The 25510-nt window shown below is 37.6% G+C and overlaps 1 protein-coding gene across 1 annotated transcript; it reads left to right on the forward strand.

Moving 5' to 3' along the window:
- The first annotated feature begins 1397 nt into the window (after positions 1-1397).
- Positions 1398-25187, forward strand: LOC131573717 (centrosomal protein of 83 kDa-like). The gene is made up of 16 exons (XM_058827926.1): positions 1398-1439; positions 7129-7382; positions 7748-7898; positions 9115-9207; positions 9503-9634; positions 12146-12397; positions 13646-13777; positions 15473-15587; positions 17015-17159; positions 17292-17441; positions 18098-18173; positions 19303-19460; positions 22233-22362; positions 23290-23393; positions 24055-24235; positions 24884-25187. Exons 2-16 carry the CDS (start codon positions 7234-7236, stop codon positions 25064-25066), a joined length of 2151 nt encoding a protein of 716 aa, XP_058683909.1. The 5' UTR covers positions 1398-1439; positions 7129-7233; the 3' UTR covers positions 25067-25187.
- Positions 25188-25510: the final 323 nt, after the last annotated feature.

The following is a 25510-nucleotide window of genomic DNA, read 5'->3' on the forward strand; positions in this document are numbered from 1 at the left end:
CTGGTACTCTGCAAGATTCCCATCTGACTCACTACAGCAGCACTCCTTTTAGCAGAGGTAGGATGGTCACTGTGACAAAGAAGAGTCCCATTTCCACCCACACTTCAGAACTGCTGGCCATCAATGAATAACTGGAATGATTTGACTCAGCAGGTCTCAGAAGGAAACAAGTACCCTTCTCTGATCAATGTGAAAAATATGGAGGCAAAAATAAAGTAACACAATTTCTACCATCTTGAGTTATCCTCTCAGAAAAAGATTACACATTGGGAATACTTAATAATTATTCCTTAAATTAGCTGGCAAGAGACACCCAACCCTGTCTGTTGATTTTAGTTACCTAAATAATTTTAGATTTTGTGGGTTTTTTTGCTGTGTCCCCTGCTGAGCTCACACTGACTGATCTAGTCTCGGTGTCATGTTTCTCATGTAAATGAATTGTTTTCCAATAGATTATAGCTATGTAATCCTGCTATGAACACTAATGGACACTAATTGAACCAAAGAAAGAGTCTGTGCCGTTCTACCATTCCTGTTAATGCAGCTGTAAAAGGGAGAAAGACTTCTGTTTGGTCTTAGTTAATATTTGTAGAGCTGATAGTGGGGAAAAAAAAAAAGCAAATCTGATACAGAAAAATGAGAGTGCAACTTCGTAACACTTTCTAAAAAGATTTATTTGCAGTGTAAAACTGTTAAGAATTATGTCCTTTAAGGTTCAATCAATTTTTTAATCAAAATCTGCTTCGAATAAAAATTAATTTTTAATTCGTTGCAGAGTTTTGTGGTGTCATTGATTTCCCTATAGATGTACATAGATATAGATGGAATACTGTTGATATTTCACTTCTAACACTGCAACCAGTGCAAGAAGCACATGAACCTGCCCGGTGACATGGGTCCGCAGAGCCGGGCTGACAGAAGCGCTCAGCTCTGGCCAGTGTAGCTGCGGCAATCACGGATTTACACCTTAATTAGCTCGGAGCCACCTCTGGGGAGCGGCTGCAGCTGCCATCTCCAGCTGCTGGCAAATGTGACTTTAGGCTTCGGGGTTTTTTGTCACTTTTTCTTCGGGTATGTGCGCGTGTCGTTACCAATGCCCACCTTCTAATATACTAATTGAAAACAATTTTAAACCTTATTAAAGCGCTGTTAACTTTATTAGAGGAATGTCAATACCGATCAGGACGTTCAATCTCTTGCTTCATTCAAAGAGATTTTAGAGTGAAAAATGAGGACGTTTAGGAGAACATGGTGTTTACAGTACTTCAGCCGCTCGTAGCAGCCGATCTGTGCGAGAGCAGCAGCCCTGAGCCACACCCGCACGCCGAGGGCGCCCTGAGGGCGCGCCCCGCCATTACTGAGCCCGCCCGTCTCCCCGGCAACGCTCCCGGCGTGCCCCGCGCGCCGCGGCCCCCGGCGGCCGGCACCACCGGCGGGAGGTGAGAGGCGCCATTTTTAAATCGCTCGGGCCGGCGGCAGCCACGCCCGGCTGGGCTGTGGGCGGGGGTTCCGCTGGCTGAGGGGGAGCCGGGGTGTGCGGAGGACCGGGCTGGAAAGGGGGGAGCCGGGCTCTGAGCGGGGCCGGACTGTGATGGGGGCTGGGCTGAGCTGACCGCGGCCCTTCTGCGTGCGTGGGGCCGCATCTCTTGGCGAACGGGCGGGGAGGCCGCTTGGGCTCTGCTCGGGCCCCGCGCTCTCCCCTCGGCCCGGGCCGTTGCTGAGCGCGCAGCCGGGACGGGAGAGCCCAGCGCTCCTCTGTGCCCGCTGCTCCGCCTTCGGGAGCAGCCTGCTGCGGCCTCTGCGGCCTGCTGCGCTCGGGATCGCCTGCACAGTTCAGGGGCTCCTCCTGCCTCTGAACTCGCTGCAGACTTTCGAGTCTTTACGTTTGTCTGCTTTGCTTTCCACCAGCGATCCTCAGCCGCGTTCGATGTGAGGAAAATTATTATTTTACTGTGCTTCTGGACATGTGTTAGCTGTGTTAGTGTTTTTCCTCTGACCGAGTTCCTACATCCATAAGTCAAAAAACTTTACAGTAAAAAGGTCACAGTGACTTAAGTGGCTCGCTTGGCCTCGCGTTCGATCTTCGTCCACGTACTGTAGTGTATATAAAATCATGTTTCTGCATACAGGAGGTGTGAGATACGTATGCCAATGTGAAACCTATGCCCTCCCTGAACATAGCGATTTTCGAGTCAATATGAAGGGGAAGTTATTTTTCAGAAGAGTTTTGGTTGCGGACTGTAGCTGTATTTGCAAAACGCAGCCATTTGTATGCCCGAGGAGAACTTTGAATGAGATTTTAGTGAGTGAAAACTTGTGTGCGTTTGAACGTTTCTTGCCATGGAAAAAAATGGAAAACATACTGTCTGCTCTTGAGTACAGCTCAATTTATCAGCTGTAGCTGCCATTCAAAATTCGATTTGATCAGTCAGTTTGACTTGGTAGTGTATGTGGCTAAAGCACAGATTTTACCCCTGAGTTGAGAGAGAACCTTGTTTGTTGTTTTTCACCTAATAAGTAACTGGATCTGTAGTATAATCAGAAACTGAAAGGGTGATACTATGTGCTGTGTGTAGGGATGGACACTGCAATAGTTCATTGTTTCTGAAACTTTTACCGTGAACAGTGTCATGGAGGGAGTGATAATAATTTGCATGAGATTGATATCTTCTGAAATGCAGCTGTTGTACAGATATTCTCCAGTATTTCTGCACTTAGGTGCACAAAAGTGTTAACTGTCTATTTTCACTGGTTCTCTGCAGTAACATCTGAGCAGTGTCTAGGTTATGGAGCTCTCTGTAGCAAAGGTTTCCCTGTTTCTCTTTGGTTTTGCTTCCCTAGATTTTTTTTTTTTTTGAAGGTGATTGCTTTGACTGTTACAAGTTGCTGATGACAGATCAGTAGAACGTGGACTGTTAAAATGCAGTGTGCTGTCACATTTCTCAAATAATATAGAAGAGGGTTTGGCGTTCTTTTGTTACATGCTTGATGTTCATGAGAAATCTGATCTCTTATGAGTATGTTGCATAGTTGTTTAAGATAGGGTTTGTTTCACTGAATTGTGAGTGTCTAAAATCTGGGTATCTAGTCCAAAGCTGTGATTTTGTGAACATCTGAGCTCTGTGCTGTGCCAGCTCTCTGCTCCTGAAAGGAGAAAGGCTTGCTCCTCCTCCTGTCTGTTTACTTGGCTCTTTGTTCCTTTCCCCTAGCCCGTACCAGCTGCCCACTTGCACTGATGATGTCTCTTGCTGGATTTTTCCATGAGCTCGTGTGACTCACTGACCTCACAGAAAAACTATTGAGTGTCTTCTGCTTGTTTGAATGTGTTGGCTTCTTGAGTTAAAACAGTTCATGAAGGGGTCTGATGAATGACAAACACAGGAATGGGAATAAAGAAATGAGGAATGGAACCCTCCCGTTCCTGGTGACAGTGAGCTTTTGTGTTGGATTACACTTTTGCATTAGTTCATTATCTGGTCTTACTGTGGACTCTTGAGCAGGGAGGAGAAGGGGGTGGTGTTTGAAGAGTTGTTTTCATGAGGCTGTGCTTTCCTTGAGTTTTTCACTCTTTCAGGCAAACAGTTCATTTTTTCAGAAGATCTTGGTTAATTCAATTAGAAAAAAAGACCAAATAAAGAGGTCTGGAGTTGTGGCAGAAGCAGGCAGAGGAATTAGACCATGAGTTGTGTGAAGCAGCTCTTTGATTTCCAAAGATTTTACCAAGAATTTTACTGCATGAGCAGTAAAACCTGGGACAAGGCTAAGTACTGTCAGTTGTTTCACAGTTAGTTGCAAAATTATATTCATTGTATCATCTAGCTGTTTAAAACCGTGTTCAAACATGATAAATTTAAGTGTTTTAAGTATGGCTGTGGTATGGAAAAGTGAGCCATGTGTGAGTTATGTATGGCACTCAAGGGAATTACCAGTACATGGTGCGGTCATGTCATTTGGTTATGCCAGGTGAACAAGAAGGAAGCCTTGCTGTTGTAAACAAAATGCCATAAAAATCCATATAAAGAAAAAAAATCATATCGGTATATCATATTTTTTCTCCAAATGCAAGTATTCTCACTTTTAAGAGCTTATAGCAAAGAAAAAGCTAAAATAATATCACTGAAAAAGTCTTTCAAAGAAAAGCCCTTTCATGATGGGCAGCTATAAAGAGGAGAGATGGATAGTGGGTCATTCAGCAGTGTTCCTTTCTTTAGGAGGAGAAATAATTGGAGAAGAAAGGCAAAACAAAGGTGATTCTTGGAAATGTAATTGATTTACTCCACTTAGCTATTCTACAGTAAGTGTTGCCATTTTATCTATAGAGTGTGCATTTCCTAGGTTTCAGGACTCCGTACCAATGCCTTTATATTTATACCTGTGGAAAATTATGTTAAGGTTTCATACTATGAATTTGGGGTGACTGATAGAAGTTTGCAGTTTGGCAGCTTGATAAAATTTGGCAAGTAAGTAGATGTTGAATTAAGTTTAGATATGATGATGGATTTAGTTTCTTTAAAGTATGTTTTATGCTTCTGCACTTCTTGAACATGTCTCCAAGAGAGGAAGAACCTAGTGTTCTTTTAAAGTATTTCTTAAAAATTATGGGTGTAGTCTTTGTGTAATTTTGAAGATTATTTAAGGCCTGCTCACTGACTGTGAGCAACTACTGATAGCCATTAGCACAGAAGAGATTCTGGTTGGTAATCTACTTTAAGTATTTGTATCCCTAAATGTTGTTTACTATTGACAGTTTACTGTCAGAAATTATTTTATGATGTGTGGGAAAGAACCCCAAAACAACAAAATACTTTTTTGCATGTGAATAGGTTAAATATTGCAAATTGCTCTTTGTGTTTTTGAGGAAAGAGCTCTCACGAAGTAAGGAAATCTCTGTTGTCTGATTCACAGTTGTCACGAGGAATGCAAATCATGACATTTGCCGCTAGATGTCCCTGCAAGCCAAAAGAGTTTTGTTTCCTTAAATGCAACTTAGGTTTTTGCAGTCTGGGGCATTGTTTTGTCAGCTGCAATTATCTCCCTCTCTTTTCTCCTTTTATCTTTTTCATGAAATCTTCATGCATATTAATACATGGCCAGGTGTGTGTCTTGCTTTGTAATTTGTGCACTTTTTGATAGTGGCAAAAGCTGTGAGAAGAGCATATTTTTCTCACCTGCAGCAGCTCGGAATAGAGAGTACAACAGGCTGTGTTTCAGCTTATCTTTTGGCTGACATGCTCTCAGAACACATAGTGTTTTCTTGGTGTCTTTGACTTTGTCTCCATTATGCCACTTCAGAAATACTTCTTAGTCAAGTGAGCAGCAGAATTCAGACCTGGCTTCAAATGCTGTGTTCCTAATTCTGAGCTTTGGTTTACAGTTTGATAGTTTCATTTGGTATCTGTAGCATATGAAAGCAAAATACTATTGCCTGGTTGTTGGGGTTTTTTTGTTGTTTTGGTTTGTTCTTTTTGTTTGTGGGTGGCTTTTGTTAGTTTTTAATAGTGATCATGTTAACCCTGTTGATATGCTTAGAAATTCTTAGGGACATATTGCCTTTAGTTTTCCCTGTGTACCAGAGATTTCTCTCCTCTCACGTGATTTATTGTCTTTAGCATCACTGACCTCTTCTCCTCATCCAGCTGTTGTTTTACCAATTAAAAATGTCTTTATATAGAGTTAAAAATCGCTGTTGCCCTTTGTTTCTCAACAGCCAACAAAACTCAGGGATGAAAAAGACATTGTATTGATTAGAAGGGTCTTGAGAACTTATATCATTAATGTTTCATATTGGTTGTGCGTTTAGGACAGTCACAGAAGAAAATGTTCTTTATTCTGATTCTCTCAGCAAATTTGGGTAAAGCACAATACAAACTTGCTGTTGCTTTTCCTACAGTAATGTTGTAAGTGGTAGATTTTTTCTCTGACCTTTTCTCATTTTAGCAATAGAGGAAAAAAAATGGGAAGAAAGTCTTACATTTACATTTTCTTGACATTATTATGTCTTAGTGGAATGGGTGGTTTTTTTTCCTATATGGAAGACAGGTTTTCATCTTGCTTATAGTTCAGGGGTTTATAAAATCAAATTATAAGTGTTTAAGATACAACCATGAAAGAGTGTAGTGGTAGAAAGTATACATGCAACTGTGCATGGCAAGAAGGTGAGGTATTTGTAGTGATGGTAGAGATTTGTCATTGTTTCTGTTTGAGTTTTACTTTGTACAAAGGTGCACTTTGCACACTGCAGACATGGACTTCTTAGGCATCAGTCCAGCTGTGCAAAAAGTTAAAATGGCAGAGTAGTTGTTTTCAATGCTTTATAACTTCCCTAAAAGTCAGTTACAGTCCTCCCTCCCCCAGATCCTGTAGAAGTGTCAGTAGTGATTAGATTAATACCTATTGCTTCAGATATCAAAAATCACTAAGGAGGCATATTGGAATACTTCCTTATTTCTCAGGAACTCTTGATTTACAGCTTTCCTCACACCAATCTGATATTATCACATTTTGCAAAAGTCTTTCTGGAAAGGTCACAATAAACCATGAGATAAGCTTTGAAAATAAGGAAATGATGTATTTCAGGACTGAACTGTGGGCAGCTGTCTTCCAGGCTGTCTCTGATACCTTAACTCTTTTCCAGAGAGGGCTTGATAGGAATTCAATAGAGAATTATCTGCTTTTCTTCCAGCTGAAATACTTGTGTATATTGATTAATACAGCCTCTTAGGATAGTGTAACAGACTTTGACTTTAATAAGTAGTAAGAAAAGCTGTGTGTCTGCTGTCTGTGACCTCTGCTTGAACTCTGATTAGAAAGGCATAATTAGGATATCATAGTTGGAGTCTCAGTGTATAGCATAAGTAAAAAGAATGTAATCTTTCAGAAAACAGTGCTTGTTGTTATTTTGTATTGACTCAAGTGACCTTCATGTTTAAGTGTACTCTGCTCCTGGAAGGGCTATTACTTCTCAGGGCAGGCTGCATTAACAGAGAAGAGTTACACTTTCAGTAAAGGTTTATAACCTGTGTTACAGCAAAATCGAGATTCTTCTGTACTTAAAGCAAAAGCAGTGTGTGAAACGGTTGAACTGTGAATGTACTTGAATGCTAATTGCATGTCCTTGTATTTGTTCAGGTGTCCTGATCTTCTGAAATGTCAGTGGAAGGAGTGGCTGGTCTTGTAGATTAGTTATACATCAATCTTGTCTTCTCCATACTCATCGTGAACAGTCAGAATAAAATGGATGGTTTGGGCAGCCTTCTTCCTCCTGTGGGTGAAAGCGGTGATGCAGCTAATTCACAAGAAATACTGAAACTTTTGATGGATGAAAAAATGAGAAGTGAGCACCATAAAGCAAATTATCAAACTCTAAGGGCAGAACATCTGAGGTACATCAATTTAAACAAGTTTCTCTCTTTAAGTTGTTAAAAAGTGCAGCTAAATGTTGAAAGGGGTTTATTTGTATGTGTGAGATGTGTGTTAGTTATTTTGGTGTGTAAGGACAGATTTAAGTGTTGTTCATGTTAGAAAACAAACAATTCAAAGTACCTTAAGACATTGCAGATGATGTTTCCACAGTACTTTTTATGCTTGTAAGTATGGGATAACTTTTTAATATATTACAGGAAGAGTAAACTAATAGCTTAGTTCTTATTTGGTGTTAGTATGTTTGCTTCTGTATATGAATCTTTTGGGCTTTTAAGGTCGTACTTTAAAAGGTGAATATAAAGTAAATATGTATTTTATCTTTCAGATTGCAAGAGGATTATACCAAATCACAAGATGAACTGAAACGGTCGTTAGTTGAAAAACAGACTGTACATGACAAATTTCAGCAGCTTCTTGCTGACTTTCAAGAGCAGTTGCTGGCTAAAACACAAGAGCTGGAACAAGTGAAACTGCAGGTGAGATAATTTACTGGAAGGACTTAGTATGTATTTCTGTCCTGTAGTAGAGCCATCCATATTTTTCTGTTAATGGAGTATGCATATACCCAGTTTGGATATATTTCAGATGTCTTGAAATTCACCCAATCCAAGTAATGGCTCTTCTCTAGAATGACTATGGGTTGAAATTACTGTTTCCTTGTTTAACTGAATCATCCAGATCCTGTTGTTAGTTGCTGTGTAAAACTCTGTCCCCATCTGTGCTTGCTCTGCTGTTAAGGGGGCAATCATCTGCACTGGAGGGTAGCTTAGGTGCCTAAACCTGTTAGGATAAGTGACTAGAAAAATAGATATTTGTTTCTCTTCATGATTACAGCTTTCTTCTTTCTTTTTCTTAAAAAAAAAACGGAATCAAACAAAAACACTCCTCAACATTTAAGATAACTTGGGTGTCATTCTATGTAACCACTTGTTTCCTTAAAGTAATGCAGGACATGTTCGTAGGAAATAAATAAAATCTCTAACCAAAGGTTCCCAGACTCTGAATGGAGGAGATGCGCCTCAGTACCGTAACTAGAACTAGTTTCCAGGGACTTCAGGATACAGATAAGTGAAAGAAAGGTAGAATAAATAAGAATATGTCACAGTTGTGGATAAAATTTTTAGTTTTAAACTCTGTTTCTTGGTAGATAGTTTGCTGTGTGAACCATATCAAGAAATTTTAACAAAATACCATGCAGAATGGAGCTTAAGGCAAGGAATCTTTCTTGATTATTCTTTCTTTCATTTAAACCAGTACCCATGTATCCATTGGAGAGCACGCATCTGTTTTGCAAATAATTCTTTGGTATTGCTCATTTTGATCTTTTTGGGTTGGTTCACTTACTGTTTAAATTAGACACTAATTCTTTATCTTTTATGTGAGACCGCTTTCCTTTCCCCCATCCCCCACAGAGGAGATAAATCTCTTGGCAATTCAGCCTGAATTTTTTGTTGCTTCTAAAGATAAATGCTGACATTCAAAATGCTTCTGTTATCTTCCCAGAATATTTTTAGTTCATTAATGCATTTTTTTTGCTTCTGTAATTACTATTGAAATTTCTTTAGAAGAACATAGAAAATTAAGTAGAATTCCTAAAATTGTATTTGAAATACTTTATTCCTGGCCGCGTTACCTATCACAGTGTAAATAACTGAACATGAATAATTATTTGTGATATTTTTCTCATTGAAGGTGCTAACTCCTCAAAAATTAGAACTGTTAAAATCAAAAATTTATGAGGAATTGGAGTCTCCTATGAGAGAGCGTTATCAGAAGCTCGAAAATGTAAGTCATAAATATTGAAATTTTATTTCATTTAGAGCAGTGATTGCTGCTTTATAGTTGTCCCTAAAACCTTAGGAAATTAAAACTGAAAGGGGATCAAAGTATGACATTATTTGTCTGGTACTGTTGTCCCAGGCAGGGAAGGTTGAAATCCTGGAAGAGGGAGGAGGTGGCACTCAGTTCGTCAAAGATCACTTGTGAAACAATAGGAACATTGTATGGACATTTAAAGGAAATAAATTTGAAAACTTTTAATTGGGATTGTTTTGTTTGGGTTTTTATTTGTCTAACTTAGGAAGTAGAAAAATACAGAACACTATATAACAAACTTCGTTATGACCATACCTTCCTGAAATCAGAATTTGAGCATCAAAAGGAAGAACATGCACATATTTTAGAAGAGAAGAAAATAAAATATGAGGCTGAGGTACGTAGACTATTATAGTAGCTTAGAAAGTATCTCTGATAAAGCTGCTTGAACATTGTGGAACTGTTGGTACTTGAAGGGTTGTCAGTTTGGCTCCATTTCATGTTTGTATCTATTCTCTTAATTCTCAAAGCACTTCTGTGACTTAGCCTAAGGCTGCCTCTGCAGATTTGTTCAGTGATGGCTTGCAATATTATTTGTGCTATTAAAAGTAAGAATAGCTTGCTTTCTGGTAAATGACTGCCAGTATATTTGCTTAATGCTGTTTTTAATCACATTTGTGATGGAATTGGTGACATGATGCTAATTTGAAATTAATAAATTATCTGAGTAACTAATGTAAGTTTAGACTTTAAATTACTTATGTGGCAACTTATCAAGGAAGATATTGTTAATGGCAGATAAGAGTACGTTTTGCAATGTACCTGTCATGATCTGAGTTTGGATCAAGATGGCGATAATCAAAAGGATACCGAAAACTTTGGTAAAATTATTTCCATTGTATTAGCTCTTGAAGAAGCCATTCATTCATTTCTTTGGACTTTCAAAAGTGTATGTAGCTAAATAAATTGCCAGCTTATTTATGTTTTAAATATATACAGCATTGTAAATGAGTTGCAGATGTCATTTGCATATCCATTTAAGTTTTTGTCTGGAAGCATATATTTTAAGATGCCAGATTTGAATGTATTACTCCAAACATCAGACACAAATCAAAGAAATCATCACTTTCAAAATCAATCCAAGTTTGCAAATGCAGTGCATTAAAAACAGAACAGTTGTCCTTCCTGGAGCTAAACCCACATGCTGCTTTACAGCCTGCCTCTCTCATGGGCTTGTTGAGTTTGTGCTAGTCCTGCAGCTAATTAGCACACTTACACAGAATCAAACTACCTTGAGCCCAGGGCACAGTGTGATCTGGTTTCTCTCAAAGGCTTTTTAACATTCCATGTTATTTTGCACAAGGAGGCTATAAAAACATCCTAATTCTTAAATGATGGCTTGGGCATATCATGCAATTGAATTTCCTCATAAAAGGCATTTGCTGAAGAGATCAGGTTTGTTCGTAGAGAATGCTGGTGAAACTTTTAAAAGGACTGCAGCACATCAAAGTTTGGATTAGTCTGCAAATATGGAGAGAATTCTTATATACCTTTCTCACTCTTTTGCCCCCACTATTATATTCAGTTCATGTCACTTTGAAAGATAACGATCTATGTATTTTTCTATGTATGGATCTATTCAGTCTGCTTTATTTCTATGTATGGATCTATTCAGTCTAACAATCTACAGTCTCCATATTGGTATGTACTTTTTGTACTACCTCATGAGAGAGAGTTGGAGGGTACTTTTGTTGTTGTTACTGGGTTTTGGTTTGGGATTTTGGTTTTGGTTTCTTTTGTTGTTGTAGTTGTTTTTGTTTGGTTTTGGTATTTTGGTTTGGGGTTTTTTTGGTTTATTTTGTGTTGGGGCACAGTCATGTTGGCTGTCTGGAGTTATTAGCAGATTTGAGTTGTGTTGTATTTATTATATAATTTATAATTACAAAATAGTGGAATCCTAAGGTAAGTTGGAAGAGACTCTTTCTAGTCCAAGATCGTGCTTAAAATATTGAAGTGTAATGAGACCAGGTTGCTCAGGTCCATGTCCAGCCAAGTCTTGAACATTTTCAAGGATGGGGATTCTATAATTTTTCTGGCAAGACTCTTTCAGTATTTAACCATCTTCACGGTAAACTCTTTTCATAACACCTAATTGGAAATTCACGTGTTCCAAACTGTGCCTGTTGACTCTCTTCCCATCCCTGTGCATCTTCTCCTCTTCAAGCTGAGCCTTAGCTTTCTCACCTTGTCCTTATTTGCAATGTTCCCCAACCCTCTGAATACTTTAGTAGTCATCTGGACTTGACACAAACTCCAGATACAGCTTTACCAGTACTGGAGGGGGGACAAAGGATCACTTCCCTGGATCTGCTAGTTAGCCTTCTGCCAATCTGCCAGGATTGAATTGGGTGCTCTGCTGACTAATGTTTAGCTTGTTGTCCACTAGGACCCCAGATCCTCTCCATGGAGATGCTTTCTAGACAGTTGCTACAGGCCTGTACTGTTGCATTGGATTACTCCATCTCAGATACATGACTTGTGCTTCGTGTTGAAGAGGACCCAGTTTTGTCCATTCCTTCAGCTTGCCCAGACTCTTCTGGATAGCAGTTCTGCCTTCCAACAGATTGACCATTTCCCCCCAATTTGGTGTCCCACTCAAGCTTCCTGAAATGAGGACAAGCTTGCTAATGAAGACATCAATCAGTATTGCACTCTGTAGTGCTCTCAAAAAGACCACACTAATTACAGGCATTCAGGTGGTATTGTTTTGAATTTCCTGCTCTAAGCAAATGAATGTTTAAATGTCCACTGCTGCTATTTTCTGAATTGTTAATTGCTGTAATTGTTGCTGTCTGACACCTAACCAATGTAAGAACTTTTTATTTTTCTGACTAACAACTATCATCAGATTGCAAGACTGGATAAAGATAAGGAAGAGCTCCATAATCAGCTGCTTAGCATTGATCCTACAAGGGATAGTAAACGTGTGGAAGCACTTTCTAGAGAAAAGGCGCAACTGTGTCAGAAATTAAAAGCCTTAGAAGCAGAAGTAGAAGAACTAAGAGCAGAAAGACACAACTGTGTTGTGCAAGCAGAAAATGTTCAAAGAGTACAAGCACGACAGTTAGCTGAGATGCAGACCATGATGAGGTCTCTAGAGGTAAGACCTGGTTTTATTATTTTGCCTCCCTGTAGAGTGTAGTAAGAATAATGCTTGGCCTGACAGAACTGTCACTGAAATCACTAATAGTCTTTCCACTGACTCCACGATTTGAATTGTACATTTCAGATTTAAAATCAAATTGTAGTTGACTGGGAGTCATCTACTGCCAGTTCAGCTTTGGCAAGTCTCTCAACTGAGAGATTCTGCTGAATGATCTCCTTCCCAAATAAGCAAGTCATATCTATATTTGTAGTCAGTAAGGTCAGCACTTGCCACTTAGCTGGAGCTAGAAACCAGTATGTTAATAATCTGCTGCAGTAAATTCTTTATTCTTTTCAAAAATGTCACATGATGCTCCTCTCTTTAATCCTTTACTTATCTGTCATCTTTTTTGCTTAGCTATGCCTTTTCTTTCTCCAATATGTTACTGCTGTTGTTTAGTACTTGGCTGTTGCTCTCCCTGTTGCTCTCCTTAGTATTTATGGCTTGTTGCACTTTTCCCAGGATTCCATTGTATTCCTCATCTCATTCTCAGATCTTCTGTCAGTTCTTGCTACCTCTCTAGGTAGCGAGCCTTTTCATCTACACTCCTCACACAATTGCAGCATGCAGATAGATGGTTCATTTTCTTTTTTACTATTATCAGTGCTGTATACCTTAGTTACAAAATGCTCTGATCTCAACTTAAGAAGTGCTGTAATCTTCTTAGACAGCTTTAAAGAGAGCCCCACTGAAAATGAAAGTGTTCAGAAAACAGAAGGTGACATCATATATTAGATAATCTTTTTGATATTCAGTAAAGATCAGGGTCTATAATAGAGTGATTACATTTTATTTCCTCTCCGGGATGTTAATTCTTCTGTCAATATAACTGCATAGACCAGTTTATTACACCTTTTTGAGCACCATTTGTAGTTACACTATTTACAGCCCAATAATTTACTGATAAGCACACCTGCTGCCTCCTAACCAAGTCAGATTACCATCATCTCTTATCAAGGAGGTTTGAAAATGGGAGTGATTTTGTGTAGGAAGTGTTAGTAAAAATAGTTGTAACTTTTGAGTAAAATTCAAGGCCCTTGTTATATGGGAATATATGGTTGAGCAAAGATGAATATTTATATATCATATTATATATTTTAACAAGTCAGTAATATCTGAAAGCCCAGACCAATCAAACATTTCAGATGAGTAACAAGAGGCAACTCAGCTCCAAAAATCTTAAAAATACTTCCTTCATTCAAGGCAGAAAAGAAGTCTGCTGAACTACAGGTTGGTCGAATTGAGAAGGAACTGCAGACTAGTCATGAGCAAAACATTCTCTTAACTAGCAAACTTCACAAATCTGAACGAGAAGTCAATTCCTTAGCTGCTCAAGTAAGTACTTTTATGGTATCTGAAATATATTTTTCACATCCTGTTTTCTGCTTATATTTTACACTAAGAATAAAGTAATAATGTCTTCTGCTGTGACTGAAAATAGGTATGGAGTTTTTCCCTCAGTTTCAGTTGAAAGACAAAGAGTATGTGACTTTACAGGAAAAATGTCTTAACTAAAAGTAGCTCTAAAGATTGAGGTTATGTTCTTATTATTCCATCTTCTAGATCTTTTTCCTGAACAGAACGAGATTTGAAGTGGTATCTTTATATTCATGTTTTTGATGTTTATGAATACAGCTAGCCTTTAGAGCTTTAAACTGATCTTTCTTCCTTTTTTTTTTTGTAATGGACCTATGGCTTCTGGAGATCTTAAAAAGTATCCTCTAAATGGGCTGTGTTAGCTACAGGAACCAAGCTACACTGGAGTTACTTGTGGAGATTTAGGTTATATTAGAAGCGGGGTAGTGACATTAGCATAGCCTTTTTCTTGGGCTAATGCCAGCATAGCTTGTGCAGAAACATTTCGGTACAGAATTACATCACAGCATTTTAAGTTGACCATTGTTCTAAAAGATATTTGAGTACCTTTGTTGGCACCAGATCTTAGAGGTTCTGTTCCAAGTTTGTATGCTTTTCTTTTCTTTTGAGATCTTTTAACAGTGCATATTTATGAGCTAAGTGTTTAATTTTGGTCATTCATTAAAAAAAAAGTTCTAACTTACCATAGGAATAAGACATAGCTATACCACTATTTAAAGCCTCTTTATGTAATATGACATATTTGGCCCCCATACTAAATAGGAGGGGAAAACTTCTGTTAAACATTTTTCAGTTGTCTCCCAGAATATATAGAAGATTGTTATGGTCTTTATTTTTTGTGTCAGCTGGTCTTCTCTGTTCCCCTCCAGAAGCAGAACAAAATAAAATGTTCCAGTGATGTTTCTTCAAGGCGGGGGGGGGGGGGGGGAATAGAAGCTTTACTATATTAACCTGCACCTGCTTCTGTTCCCATTCAAACCTATTCCTGAACATAGTTTGTCTTAGGTGCATGTGTTTGTCTTCTGGATTTTTTGCCTTAAAAAAGCCACCTTAAATCTTTTCAAGTTGCCCTGAAATGTTATCAACGTCATACATAAGCAACTAAATCTTCTGTGTAGTTACTTAATAAGCTACTGTGTCATTCTTAACCTTTTGCCACTTGTATATGCTAGCAGGTTGTAATTACATTTGTCATTGTGAATGGATTTTCATTATAAGTGCTTTCCTCCAGATACTTAATTCGCATTGACCGTGTAATTACTGCGTTCAAATGCCTAAACTATAGAAAGTTTCCATGCAAGCAGTAATTTTCTTTGATTTGATGTTCTTAAAGCTCCTACTTTTATGAGGCCATTTGATGTGTCCGTAGAGCAGTATTTGATTTAAAGTGCACTTTAAAACTATGAAGACCTGGGTTTTGAGAAGGTAATGTAGCAGTCCGGGAGGCCAGGGGGGCTATAAGTAGTTACCAAATTGAAATTACTTGGGGAAGTTGTTGGTATTCTGGCTTTGTATATCACTGTTTTGATTTATTTATGGAGATTTAATTAAATTTTATATTAACTTGACTCTGTGGTATCTTTAGTCAGAAGTGAAGTAAAAAAATGGAAATTTATTATAGTTAATTTGATGTTGGTTTTTACTAATTCATAGGTAAAGGAACTTAAACATTCACATAAGTTGGAAGTAACAAATGTCAAACTGGAGGCAGCAAGAGCAAAGAGTGAAGTAGAAAGAGAGAGAAACAAGATTCAAAGTGAAATGGATGGTAAAGTATGAAATTATTTTGTAATTTCATCTGTTTACTTATAGTTAGAATAATACAATTCTTTTTTTCTCTGAACACTCTCCAGCAGCCTTTACCTTCTGCTTCTGGTCTAGGTCATGGATCTGACAATTCACTTGGTATTTGAAATAATTGAGTTGTTTCACTTGCTCTACTAGGCAAAGAACAATTGAGTGCAGTTTTTCATTTATGTAAATTAGTGCATTTGTGACACAACTTGAGCATAATCTGTTTCAAATTATATACTTCATATGGTTATTTTTTCTAAATTCTTGAGTCTTTTATACTCTGCTTGAAACCTTATCATGCCACAGAGCTTCAGTGGTTGGGTTCTTTTTTTTTTTATTTTGTGTCTGTGGAATTGGAATCAAATCCATAAGGCTGCCACATGAAACAAAATACAGTACCTAGTTCATTCTTTAAAGGAAATAGACATTGCTCTAAGCCACCTGATGCAGCTGAGTATGTAGGCAACTTGAAATAGCCTTCTAGAGTGAAAAGGCCAAAACTTTCTAGTACTAGTTGTTTAAATCACGACACAGCTTTAAAGAGAACTGTCCTCAGTGATTTGCCATAGCCCCAAAATAGTACCTTTGTCTTCCTGAAATGTTTCTGTTCACTTACTTTAATTTGCCAAGAGCAATTAAAAAGTGGTGTTTTCTGTATTGACAATATACTTACAGTTTATTGCAAGCTAAAAATGTTGAGCCCTATGAAATACAAAACTCCATATAGACAAGATTTAAGTTAACCTGAACATAATGTGGAATTCCATTTGCAACTCTGAATTAGCTAAATAATGAGGAGTCACTGTTAGAGAATGTTGTCTTATTTACCAGTGAGCATAGGTGTCAGTTACAAGATTTTAGTTTGTGTCATTTGTCCCTGCCTATAGAGTCATAGTTTTAGAAATGCCTCATTTGGTAATATAGGTGGATTAAAATCAGATTTGTCGTAGCCCAGTTACTGGTTTCACAGATAACCAGTTATTGCTTACTGTAAACTTTTCCAGAAAATGAAAATTTTCTTGCTTGACCTTTGCATAGCTATTGTGGAACACTTTTAAAAATTTTTAAATCCAGACACAATTTTTTTATAAATTGCTCTAGAGTTTAAATCTGTAATAATATAAACTGTTTAATTACTTTTGTTTAAAGTAAGAAACTCTCATAGACCATGATTCCAGTATAATGGTTACTTTTCAAAAGTCTTGGAAATATAACTGTTACAGTAAGAAAGGCCTCTTCTGATTTTCTTGTGTTTTGTTTTTTCCCTTCCCCCATTCATTCTGTCATTTGAATTGAGATTTTTAGTTCCCTTTTGTGAATTTATAAAGTTATTTAAATATGGGATTTTGGCAGGTTCTTATCAATAATGACATATTTAACTTTTTTAAATGTATAATGCAGGATTGCTGTCCGACAAGGAAATTCTTACTGCAGCTGTTGAACGTCATAAAGTGCTTTTAGTAGAAAAAGATCGGGAGCTAATTCGTAAAGTGCAAGCTGCCAAAGAGGAAGTTTTTGACAATATTGCAGCCTTACAGAATGAAAAGTATGTCTATTGATTTCCTCCTCAGCTTCTAAAAGAGGACTGTTTTGTGTTACTTTTTAAAATGTCAGTCTTAACTAAACACTTCTGGCATTTTGTAATGATTCTTGTGTGCATAATTGAATAATTTCTTAGGTTAGAACTCGAGAACAGACTAGCTGATCTAGAGAAGATGAAATTGGAACAAGATTCTTGGAGACAATCTGAAAAGGATCAGTATGAAGAGAAACTACGTGCTGTGCAGATGGCAGAAGAATCTAGCAAAAAGGAGCTTCAGCGTTTGCGGTAGTGTGGTTTTTCTAATCTTAGCACAAATTTCTCATTTTTCCCCCCGTAATGTCTTCACAGTAGACAGTATAAAATCTTACTATTCATAGATACAGAAATCTTCATTATGAAATGTTTTTTACAGTAGATTAAACAAAATTATCTTTTGCACTATATAAAAAAGAGCACAGAATTAAAAATCAATTGTTTGAAAAGATAACACTTTTTGTCCAAACCTTTAAGTGTTATTTTCAATGACCATTTTCAATGACCAATGAAGTAATAATTTGGCAATACACATTTGTTAGAACTGGTTTAATGCTGGCATAGCCCCAGTGTTAGAGTAAACCATTTCTCTTTTCACAATGGCACCATAGCAGCAATTGGCAAGCTGTGACCCTAATATGATGTCTCTGAGTTGGTTATTATGGTTGGGAATTTACTTGGCTTACTGTAGTTTTTATATGAAGGTCAGCATGATAAAATGAATCATACTCTAAAAATCTTACTCCTATGTGAATTCTAAGAATGAATAGAAATATATTTTTAATACTTTTTTAGTTAAATATTTATCAGCCCTTCAAATAATGCTATTTTGTCAGGCTGATTTGTCCTTATTTATAGCATCTGTATTTTGATTAGATAAAAAATAAGGATGTCTTACACAATTTTAGATTAAAAATTCAACAGCAAGCTATGCAGACAGAAGAGCTAGAAGAAAAGAAACGTGAAAATGCTAATCTGAAACAGGTAAGGTTTATTGCATTGTAATGTTTTGTAGAGAAATACGTTCTTTCCTGTAGTTACCATGTTCTGTGTTTGAAGATTAGATTGAATTTTTAAGGCGCCTTTTTTTTTTTTCCCCCTGAGGGACAAAATGTGTACTTCAGATATTTAAAGGAGAAGTGTTTAGAAATCAATTGTGCTTTCCTGGACCTTTGTAAATGGATTACAGCTTTTTGCTTCATATGTTTTGTGGGTACCAGGAATTTCAAAGCTGAATGTTTATAGACTGGTATATTGAATATGGTTATGCACTATTTAACTGGAGATTCAGTTGCCATGGAGACTTATAAATTGTTTCTAGGTAATGCTTTGCATTTACACTGGATCTCTCATCTGAGTTTCTTCAAGTGTTTAACAGATGTTTCATAAATGAACAAACTAGTGTAAAGAGGTATATTTCAATTGCAGAGTCAATTGATGGCAGTGTTGAAAATCAAACTTTTTTTTAACTCCTGCTTGCCTATGATGTTATTTAGTAGGTAATAAAAATAGCTGTGCATCAAAATACTCTGCAACATGTGTGCAAGTTCAAGACAAATATTTTTTTCCTCCAGAAATCAGAAATTAAGGGATATAAGTGTCCATGTGGGGGGAGGAAAAGGGAAATGATAATTTCTATATGCTGGCTGCAGAGGTTGGACTTTTCAGTGCTTCCTTGTTTTGTGAACTGACTGGGGTGGTCACTGCAATGAAAATAACAGGCTGTAACATGCTGTGTATTATCAGACAGAAGAGCCTGGATAGCTCCACAGCTCGGCTACAAAGTATTTCATGGTCCTCCAGTTCTGTTCAGCCCTGGTGCTGAAGCGTTGGATTTCTGAAGTTCTGGGGACACTTCAGTGACAGAAGAGTCCTGCCTACCTTTCTCAGTTTAACTACAATAGAAACCTTTTTCTCATAGTGATTTACTGTCTGGAGTATCTCAAGCTTCTGCAGAAACTGTTGAGTAAAGAGAAAAAAAACAAGTAAAAAAGGCTAATGACAAGCTAAAGCTAGTTGATGTTTCCATTTTGCATTGTCTCAGTATCTCAAAATCAATTGTTGCTTATTTGCGTACCTTTGAAATGGAAAAAAATGTTTTTTGTTTTGGTAGCAAATAGATGATATCCAACTCCAGCTTGCCTCACTTTCTCAATCAGAAAATGATTTGCTGGAATCTAATCAGAAATTGAAGGAAATAATAGAGAGATTGAAACAAGAATGTCAACATGCAAGGGCTCAGGCAGAGAAAGCTCAACTGGAAACAGAGAAGTAATTTTTTTCTTTTGGCTTTGCTTTTCATGTTCCGTGTGTTCTGCTTATGTGGATTACTTAACTGTGGATTGTAGATCCTGAATAAAGTCAGAAAGTTAAAATGAACAGGAAATATTGGACAGTTGTAAAAAAATGGCCGTATATTCTATGGCATAGCATGTATAAAAGCTTTCCTCATGTCAGCTTTAAAAACAGGAGTTTGTTTCCATTCCTATCTGTTAAAATTAATTATTGATTAGTGAGATATACTGCTTGCATAAAATGAAATTCTACTTATACTGAAGTGAGTGTCAAACTTCTATAGGTATAAATGGATCTAGAGTTTCAGACAGTTGTAAGAATGTTTAAGCTGTGGAAAGCTTAAATGAGTGAAAAGAGCATTCAAGCATTGTAATTGTGTGATGAGGTTCCATGGTCCCAGTCAGTATATGTGTGAATACTTCTTTCCCACTAGCTACTTTTAGCTGATATGAGGTAAGCAAAAGCTTATAGAATATCTTCTAGTTCTTCTCATCAAAATTAAAAACCATCACTTTCCTTTTTTTGCATAAGCTTGACTGCATACCATCGAAGTATGACAATAAATGATAAAGGAAGCAAAGAAATGATGAAGGAAGCCAAATTTTATTCAGATTCCACATAGAAATGCACACTTTCCTGGAATTTAAAGATTAGTTTGTCAGTCTGAAATGGCTTTTCAGAATTTCCTAGTTTAGTAACCAAATATGTGTCTAACTTGTACTACATTATTGTGTGATGGGTGTTTTAAAAATTCAGTGTCCCAGATTAAATATAAAACTTCCAAAGTGTATAATGTAACTTCTTTTTATTTTAACATGTTTTGTTACTAATTGGTACTGCAATTGCTATGTTGTCATTAGTTTAAACAGTGCTTTTCAATGTAACATTTGAAGATATTATTGCATTTGGACTGCAGAGTATGTCAGTAGCACATTAAATACTTTGGATGTTTGCACATGTAGAATGAGATCCTTGCTGTTACTTGAATGAGGCTGTCACTGTCATTTGCATATTTATGCATCACAAAACAGTCAGGACTAGGTTTTCCTGGGAAGGCAGTGGAAGGAACTTCTCAGTCCTCAGAGATCATTGATTGTACAAATATGTAGGTGCTGAGAGATGCACTAAGGCTGATACTGCAGAAATGAAGCAACACTGTAGCCTTCATGTAAGTCCTGCAGGTCTGTGCCACTGCTACCCTGGGAGCCTTGGATCATGTTTCCATTGTTTTTATGAATCTGTGATAGGACATCCTTCCTCTGTTCAGTAAAGTCTAATGAGCTTGGACACCAAAAAGCTAAGTTGCACCAAAGCAAGAGGAAGTGAAGTAGGGACTAAAAGATGAGAAAACATAAGATAAAAAGTTTCAGATAAATAAAGTAGTGCCATTGAGTATAAATAGGCAAAGCAGCTGCATGTCTGGCTGTGTCAATCTTAAGCTTGGAAATGAAAATGGGAAAGGAGAAAAAGAGCTGAAGGCAAACTGAGACTTTTACAGATCAGAGATGGGCTCAAACAGGTACTTGTTTAGCATTTTGGGAACAATATTAGTGGCATTTAGACCAACCAAACCACAACAACAGAAAAACCCAAACAACCTCAAGAAACCCTCACACCCAACTCAAGCATTTTTTAACCATTTAGCTGAAATCCTTTTACTGCTAAGCAGTGCTTGTCCAAAGTGCTTTGGTTCCTGGGTACTAGTAGTTATTTATAGTCAAGAGTGAGGTATGAGCCACGCTGCATCAACTAAAAGAGCCATGGCAGGTGACACATGGACCAGGACTCTGTTTCCCAAATGAGAGTGGATGATGTCCAATACTTCTACTGTGGGGAAAGAAGAGGTGGTTTGGTGAGAAATTTAGGGAGATGCATTCAGAGTCCATGCAGGGAAATTGCATCTGCCCAGGACTGGAGTTCTGTGGATGCACTAATACTAAGCCTTGGTTTTATTAAAATCTGCTACACAGAATCTCACCATTTGATTTTAATTTTTAACAGTAATGTAATTAAATATGCCATCAGTTCTGCTTTGACTCACAATGCAGGTAGCCCAAATGAACAAGGCAGCAGAGAGAAACTGGCTCCTTTCCTATACACTGCTAGAGAACACAGCCTAATTTTAGTGTGTTGTAACCATGCAAAAGTCTAAACAGATAACATATGCCATTGGTGGTGTGTGTGTTCAGCTGGAGTATTGTCTAAAAACCATATTAGTGGGAGCTTCCTGTTGAGCTGGTGTTTGTTCTGGTTGGGAGCATGTGCTAAGCAAGTCTGTTACAAAGACTTAGTAGACTTCATAGGGCAGCACCCTGCTTTCCCAGAGAAGGTAGTTGTCAACTCTTCTGACAATTGATGTTTTGAATAGGCATCTACTCTTGTGTTCCAATGTGATAGTCTGACCTGATTTAAGGAATTTTCTCTGGGTAGTTTAGCAGCATGCCAATCCAACAAGGCACCAACAATTAACTTCTTGGAATCAGTTTTCAAATTTTCAAAATTCAAAATTTGAGTTCAGTATCGGTTTGTTCAAAACACCTCATGGTTGAAGAAATCCTAGGATAATGCACAGGTTCAAACATCATAGTCACAACTGGATTGTGAACACAATCAAATTTACGTCAGATTGTTTAAGTATATAAAAGTAGGAGCTGTGAAAAGATGAGTCTATTTTAAGAGCCTTAAGGCAACTGAATGTGCTGCTTGCTTTGTATAACCTCATAATCTTTTAACCTGATTCTTCCAAAGGACTTCAGAATACCAACGTATGGAATGGCTGCAGGAGAAGCATATGCTTACCCAGCACCTCACAGAGTATGAAGAGAAATACAAGCAAATGAAGAACAAGCTATGTCGAGCTGCTGTTGCTCAGAAAAAGGCATGCTGTCTCTTCCTTTTTGAATGATCTAGCCTGTGTAAAGTTTAACTTTGCTGGCCAGCTAGAATTGTTTCAATGTTAAGAGTTCATTTGCAGTTTACTGTATATAATAACTAAATATATTGGGTTCTTCAAGATTAGCATAGAAATAGGTTGAAGTGACATGCAAAAGAATATTACAGCTGACAATTTTGTTATCCAAGTATGCCATCAAAAACTTTGTGAGGCTTTCTTTGCACACACGTGTGCATTGATGGTTATTTAAGAGGTGGACCCCTTGATGAGGGAGGATGATGCTTCAGATACCAGACAAATGATGTTCTACTTTTCCTTAATGGAATATTAAAATTTTATTTCTTCTCCTAAGCTTACTTTTTATGAAATAAATTGAAAGGAAAGGCAGGTTGCTTGTAAAACCTCAAGATTAATTAGCATTGTTCTACATTGAACATAGGTTATGAAATGTACCAGTATCTTTTAAGGTCATGAAAAGTTAAGATCAATATAAGGGGGAAAAACCCGCAAACAAACAACACCAAAAAACCTCAAGAAACAAAAAACAAACAAAAAAACCCCAAAAACAAAGGAAGCATACTTTCTTGGTTATGCTTATATTCATTTATACATAGTCATTTAAGGGATGACTGTTGTGATTCTTAGATACCATTAACATTTGTTAGTACAGCTGGTCACTGACTAACGAGTGACTGGCAGCTGTGCCTCTTTCATTGAAAGCTAGGGATCATTTCCCATCTCTTCTGCTTCCCAGCATGGCAATCTAAGCACCTTCAAACAACACAGCATCTCTTAAGGAAGGAAAATCCTATAAAGGGTCACAGCTTGAAACCACATTCATTATAGATTTAATTTTTACAGGATTTAATCTATTAAGGTATTACTTAGCTGTTTGAAACATCTCATTCACAGAGAAAGACTCTCAATGACAATAAACAAAGGAGGATGCGTGAGAAAATAGAACTTTTGGAAGCCAAGATGGAAGAACTAGAAAAAGAAAATCAAGTGTTAAATAGGTAATAAATTTGCTTTTTCTTAGCTTGAAAAATTACATAGGCTCAAGGTATGACTTACAAATATGAAGTATTTTTGAAGTGTTACCTAGATTAGTACTCAAAGTCCAGTCTAGTAGCCTTTACAGCACTAGAATTCTTTGAATAGATTCTGTTTAGGATGGGCAGCTGAGAACTTGTGAGACAACTGCAGGGCTGTCTCTTCAAGAAGAAAAAGAGAAAAAAATACCTGATAGGCACAGTTGCAGGAATCCCTCTAAAATAAGGAAGTGAACAAGACTTCAGAATTGCAAGAGAAAATGATGTGGCCATCCTCTTTCAAAGATGAAGTCCTGGTTTTTCTCTCTTCATTGAACCCCTGTGGAGGGCTTGACTTGAATAATTAATTTACTGTGGCTTCTCTGACTCACTACTGTGAATGGTATTAAAAGCTTAATTTATTTCATGTAAACTCTAATCTGTAATAGAGCAGATAGTTAAATATGTAGAGGGACATTTAGACAGGCATGTAGGCAAAAGAATATACACAGATCTACTTTCCAATTCTTCTGTGTAAGAATAGGTAGAAACTGGGGGTGTTAAACAGCAGAGCACTCGTGGAGAGCTTTGCTGCTGTGTTGGGATAGAAAAGATCTTGAGCAATAAGAAATCTGTAATTTCCTAGACAGAATGTTTCCTCTGAAGAATATGCTCGCCTCCAGAAGAGGCTAAAGGACTTGCAGCGTCGGCATAATGAATTCCGGAGTATAATTCTGAATCCTGACATTCCGTCACTCAATCCAGTCAGTATTGCGCCATCACCTGCTTTGCCTCCTGGGCCTGCAGCATCCTTCTCCTTTCTTCAGGTGGTAATATTTTACAAGTTGTGAAAATAATACAGCAGAAGAGGGTACTGAAACAGTTCTTTTTTACTGACCTTACTTTTAAGGAAGGCGTATTTCATCTTTGGACAGAAGTAAGAAATACTGAGTTATCTAGAGATGTTCCCTTTGTCGCAATAGGAGGGTGTACTTGAAAGACAAAGGGTATGTTACAGAATGTAACAACTGGGTAGTTTTAAGGCAGTTCTCCATATTTTGTCCTTCCCCTCAGAGGCTTTAAATGGCTCCTTCTGAGCAAGAAATGCTAGTATTGTTCTTACACCATGGTTTCAGTATTACAAAGCAGTATTGCTGCTTTTGATTTCTTGTGTGGTTAAAAGTGTCTTAGGCTGAGCTGCTGAGGGTGAAAATCTGGTTACTGAGACCTCAGGTTTGTGTGTTCCTTCATCTGGGAGGAGGAACAGCTGCAGATGTATTTCTTCCTGATGCTGTTCCTCTAGAATGTCAGAACAATACCCACAAAACACTAATGAGTAAAATTTAACAAATAAGGATGTTTTGGATTTTACGGTTTTAGTTTTCCTTAAAGAAAACTAATGCATTGCTCATTTTGGTCTCTTGTAAGTGTGCAAAATGTAATAAAGCCACATTTTTATTCCTTTTAATTTCAAGGAGGAGCAGCATCAAAGAGAGCTTGCCCTGCTTGGCAAGCGGTTGGAAGAACTAGAAACCAGACAAAGAAAACAGCTGGAAGATCTTGGACCATCTAGAGAGCGGGTAATGGTGGGGAATGGGGACTTGGCAAGAAAAAAGATCACTGGAGAAGATGAAGCACAAAGTGAGGACTCTAAATAAAATCTGCACACTCTTGATGCTGTTAGCTTTCAATAACTTATCCTTTGTACATGCTTTTCATATTTTGCCAAAAACATGGTTGTATGTGCCTGAATAGCATAAAATATATTCTGCATAGTTACCCCTTTGTGGCTCAACTTGTTTAACTGCTGGGTCTAAGGACAAAAGTAACTTTTCTCACTGGGAATCATAAAAAGAATATGCAGGGTTGCCATTCATGAGGGGGCTGTACCCTGAATATGTGTTAGCAGTGGAGTGATATTTAGCATAGCAGCAGTTACAGGCTCAATGTTAGGACTCAATTGCAGTTTGTTTCTGGTGCACTAGACTTCCACTAGACTTCTCTCAAGTGCCTGCTCCTCTGGGCATGTGTGGGGGAAGTGAAGTCCTTTCCACTATAAGCCAAGAGCAGGTTTGGGATGATTTGATGAAGCTGAATAGCCA

This window comes from Poecile atricapillus, chromosome Z (genome assembly GCF_030490865.1).
Source record: "Poecile atricapillus isolate bPoeAtr1 chromosome Z, bPoeAtr1.hap1, whole genome shotgun sequence".
Taxonomy (NCBI): Eukaryota; Metazoa; Chordata; class Aves; order Passeriformes; family Paridae; genus Poecile; species Poecile atricapillus.

What these genes read in the sequence shown, in the direction of transcription:
- LOC131573717 (XM_058827926.1), top strand. Translation starts at nt 7,234, where the DNA reads ATGGATGGTTTGGGCAGCCTTCTTCCTCCTGTGGGTGAAAGCGGTGAT. An exon ending in GAAAATCAAGTGTTAAATAG is followed by an intron (nt 23,394 to 24,054) that starts GTAATAAATTTG and finishes GTAATTTCCTAG; the next exon opens with ACAGAATGTTTCCTCTGAAG. An exon ending in CATCCTTCTCCTTTCTTCAG is followed by an intron (nt 24,236 to 24,883) that starts GTGGTAATATTT and finishes TTTAATTTCAAG; the next exon opens with GAGGAGCAGCATCAAAGAGA.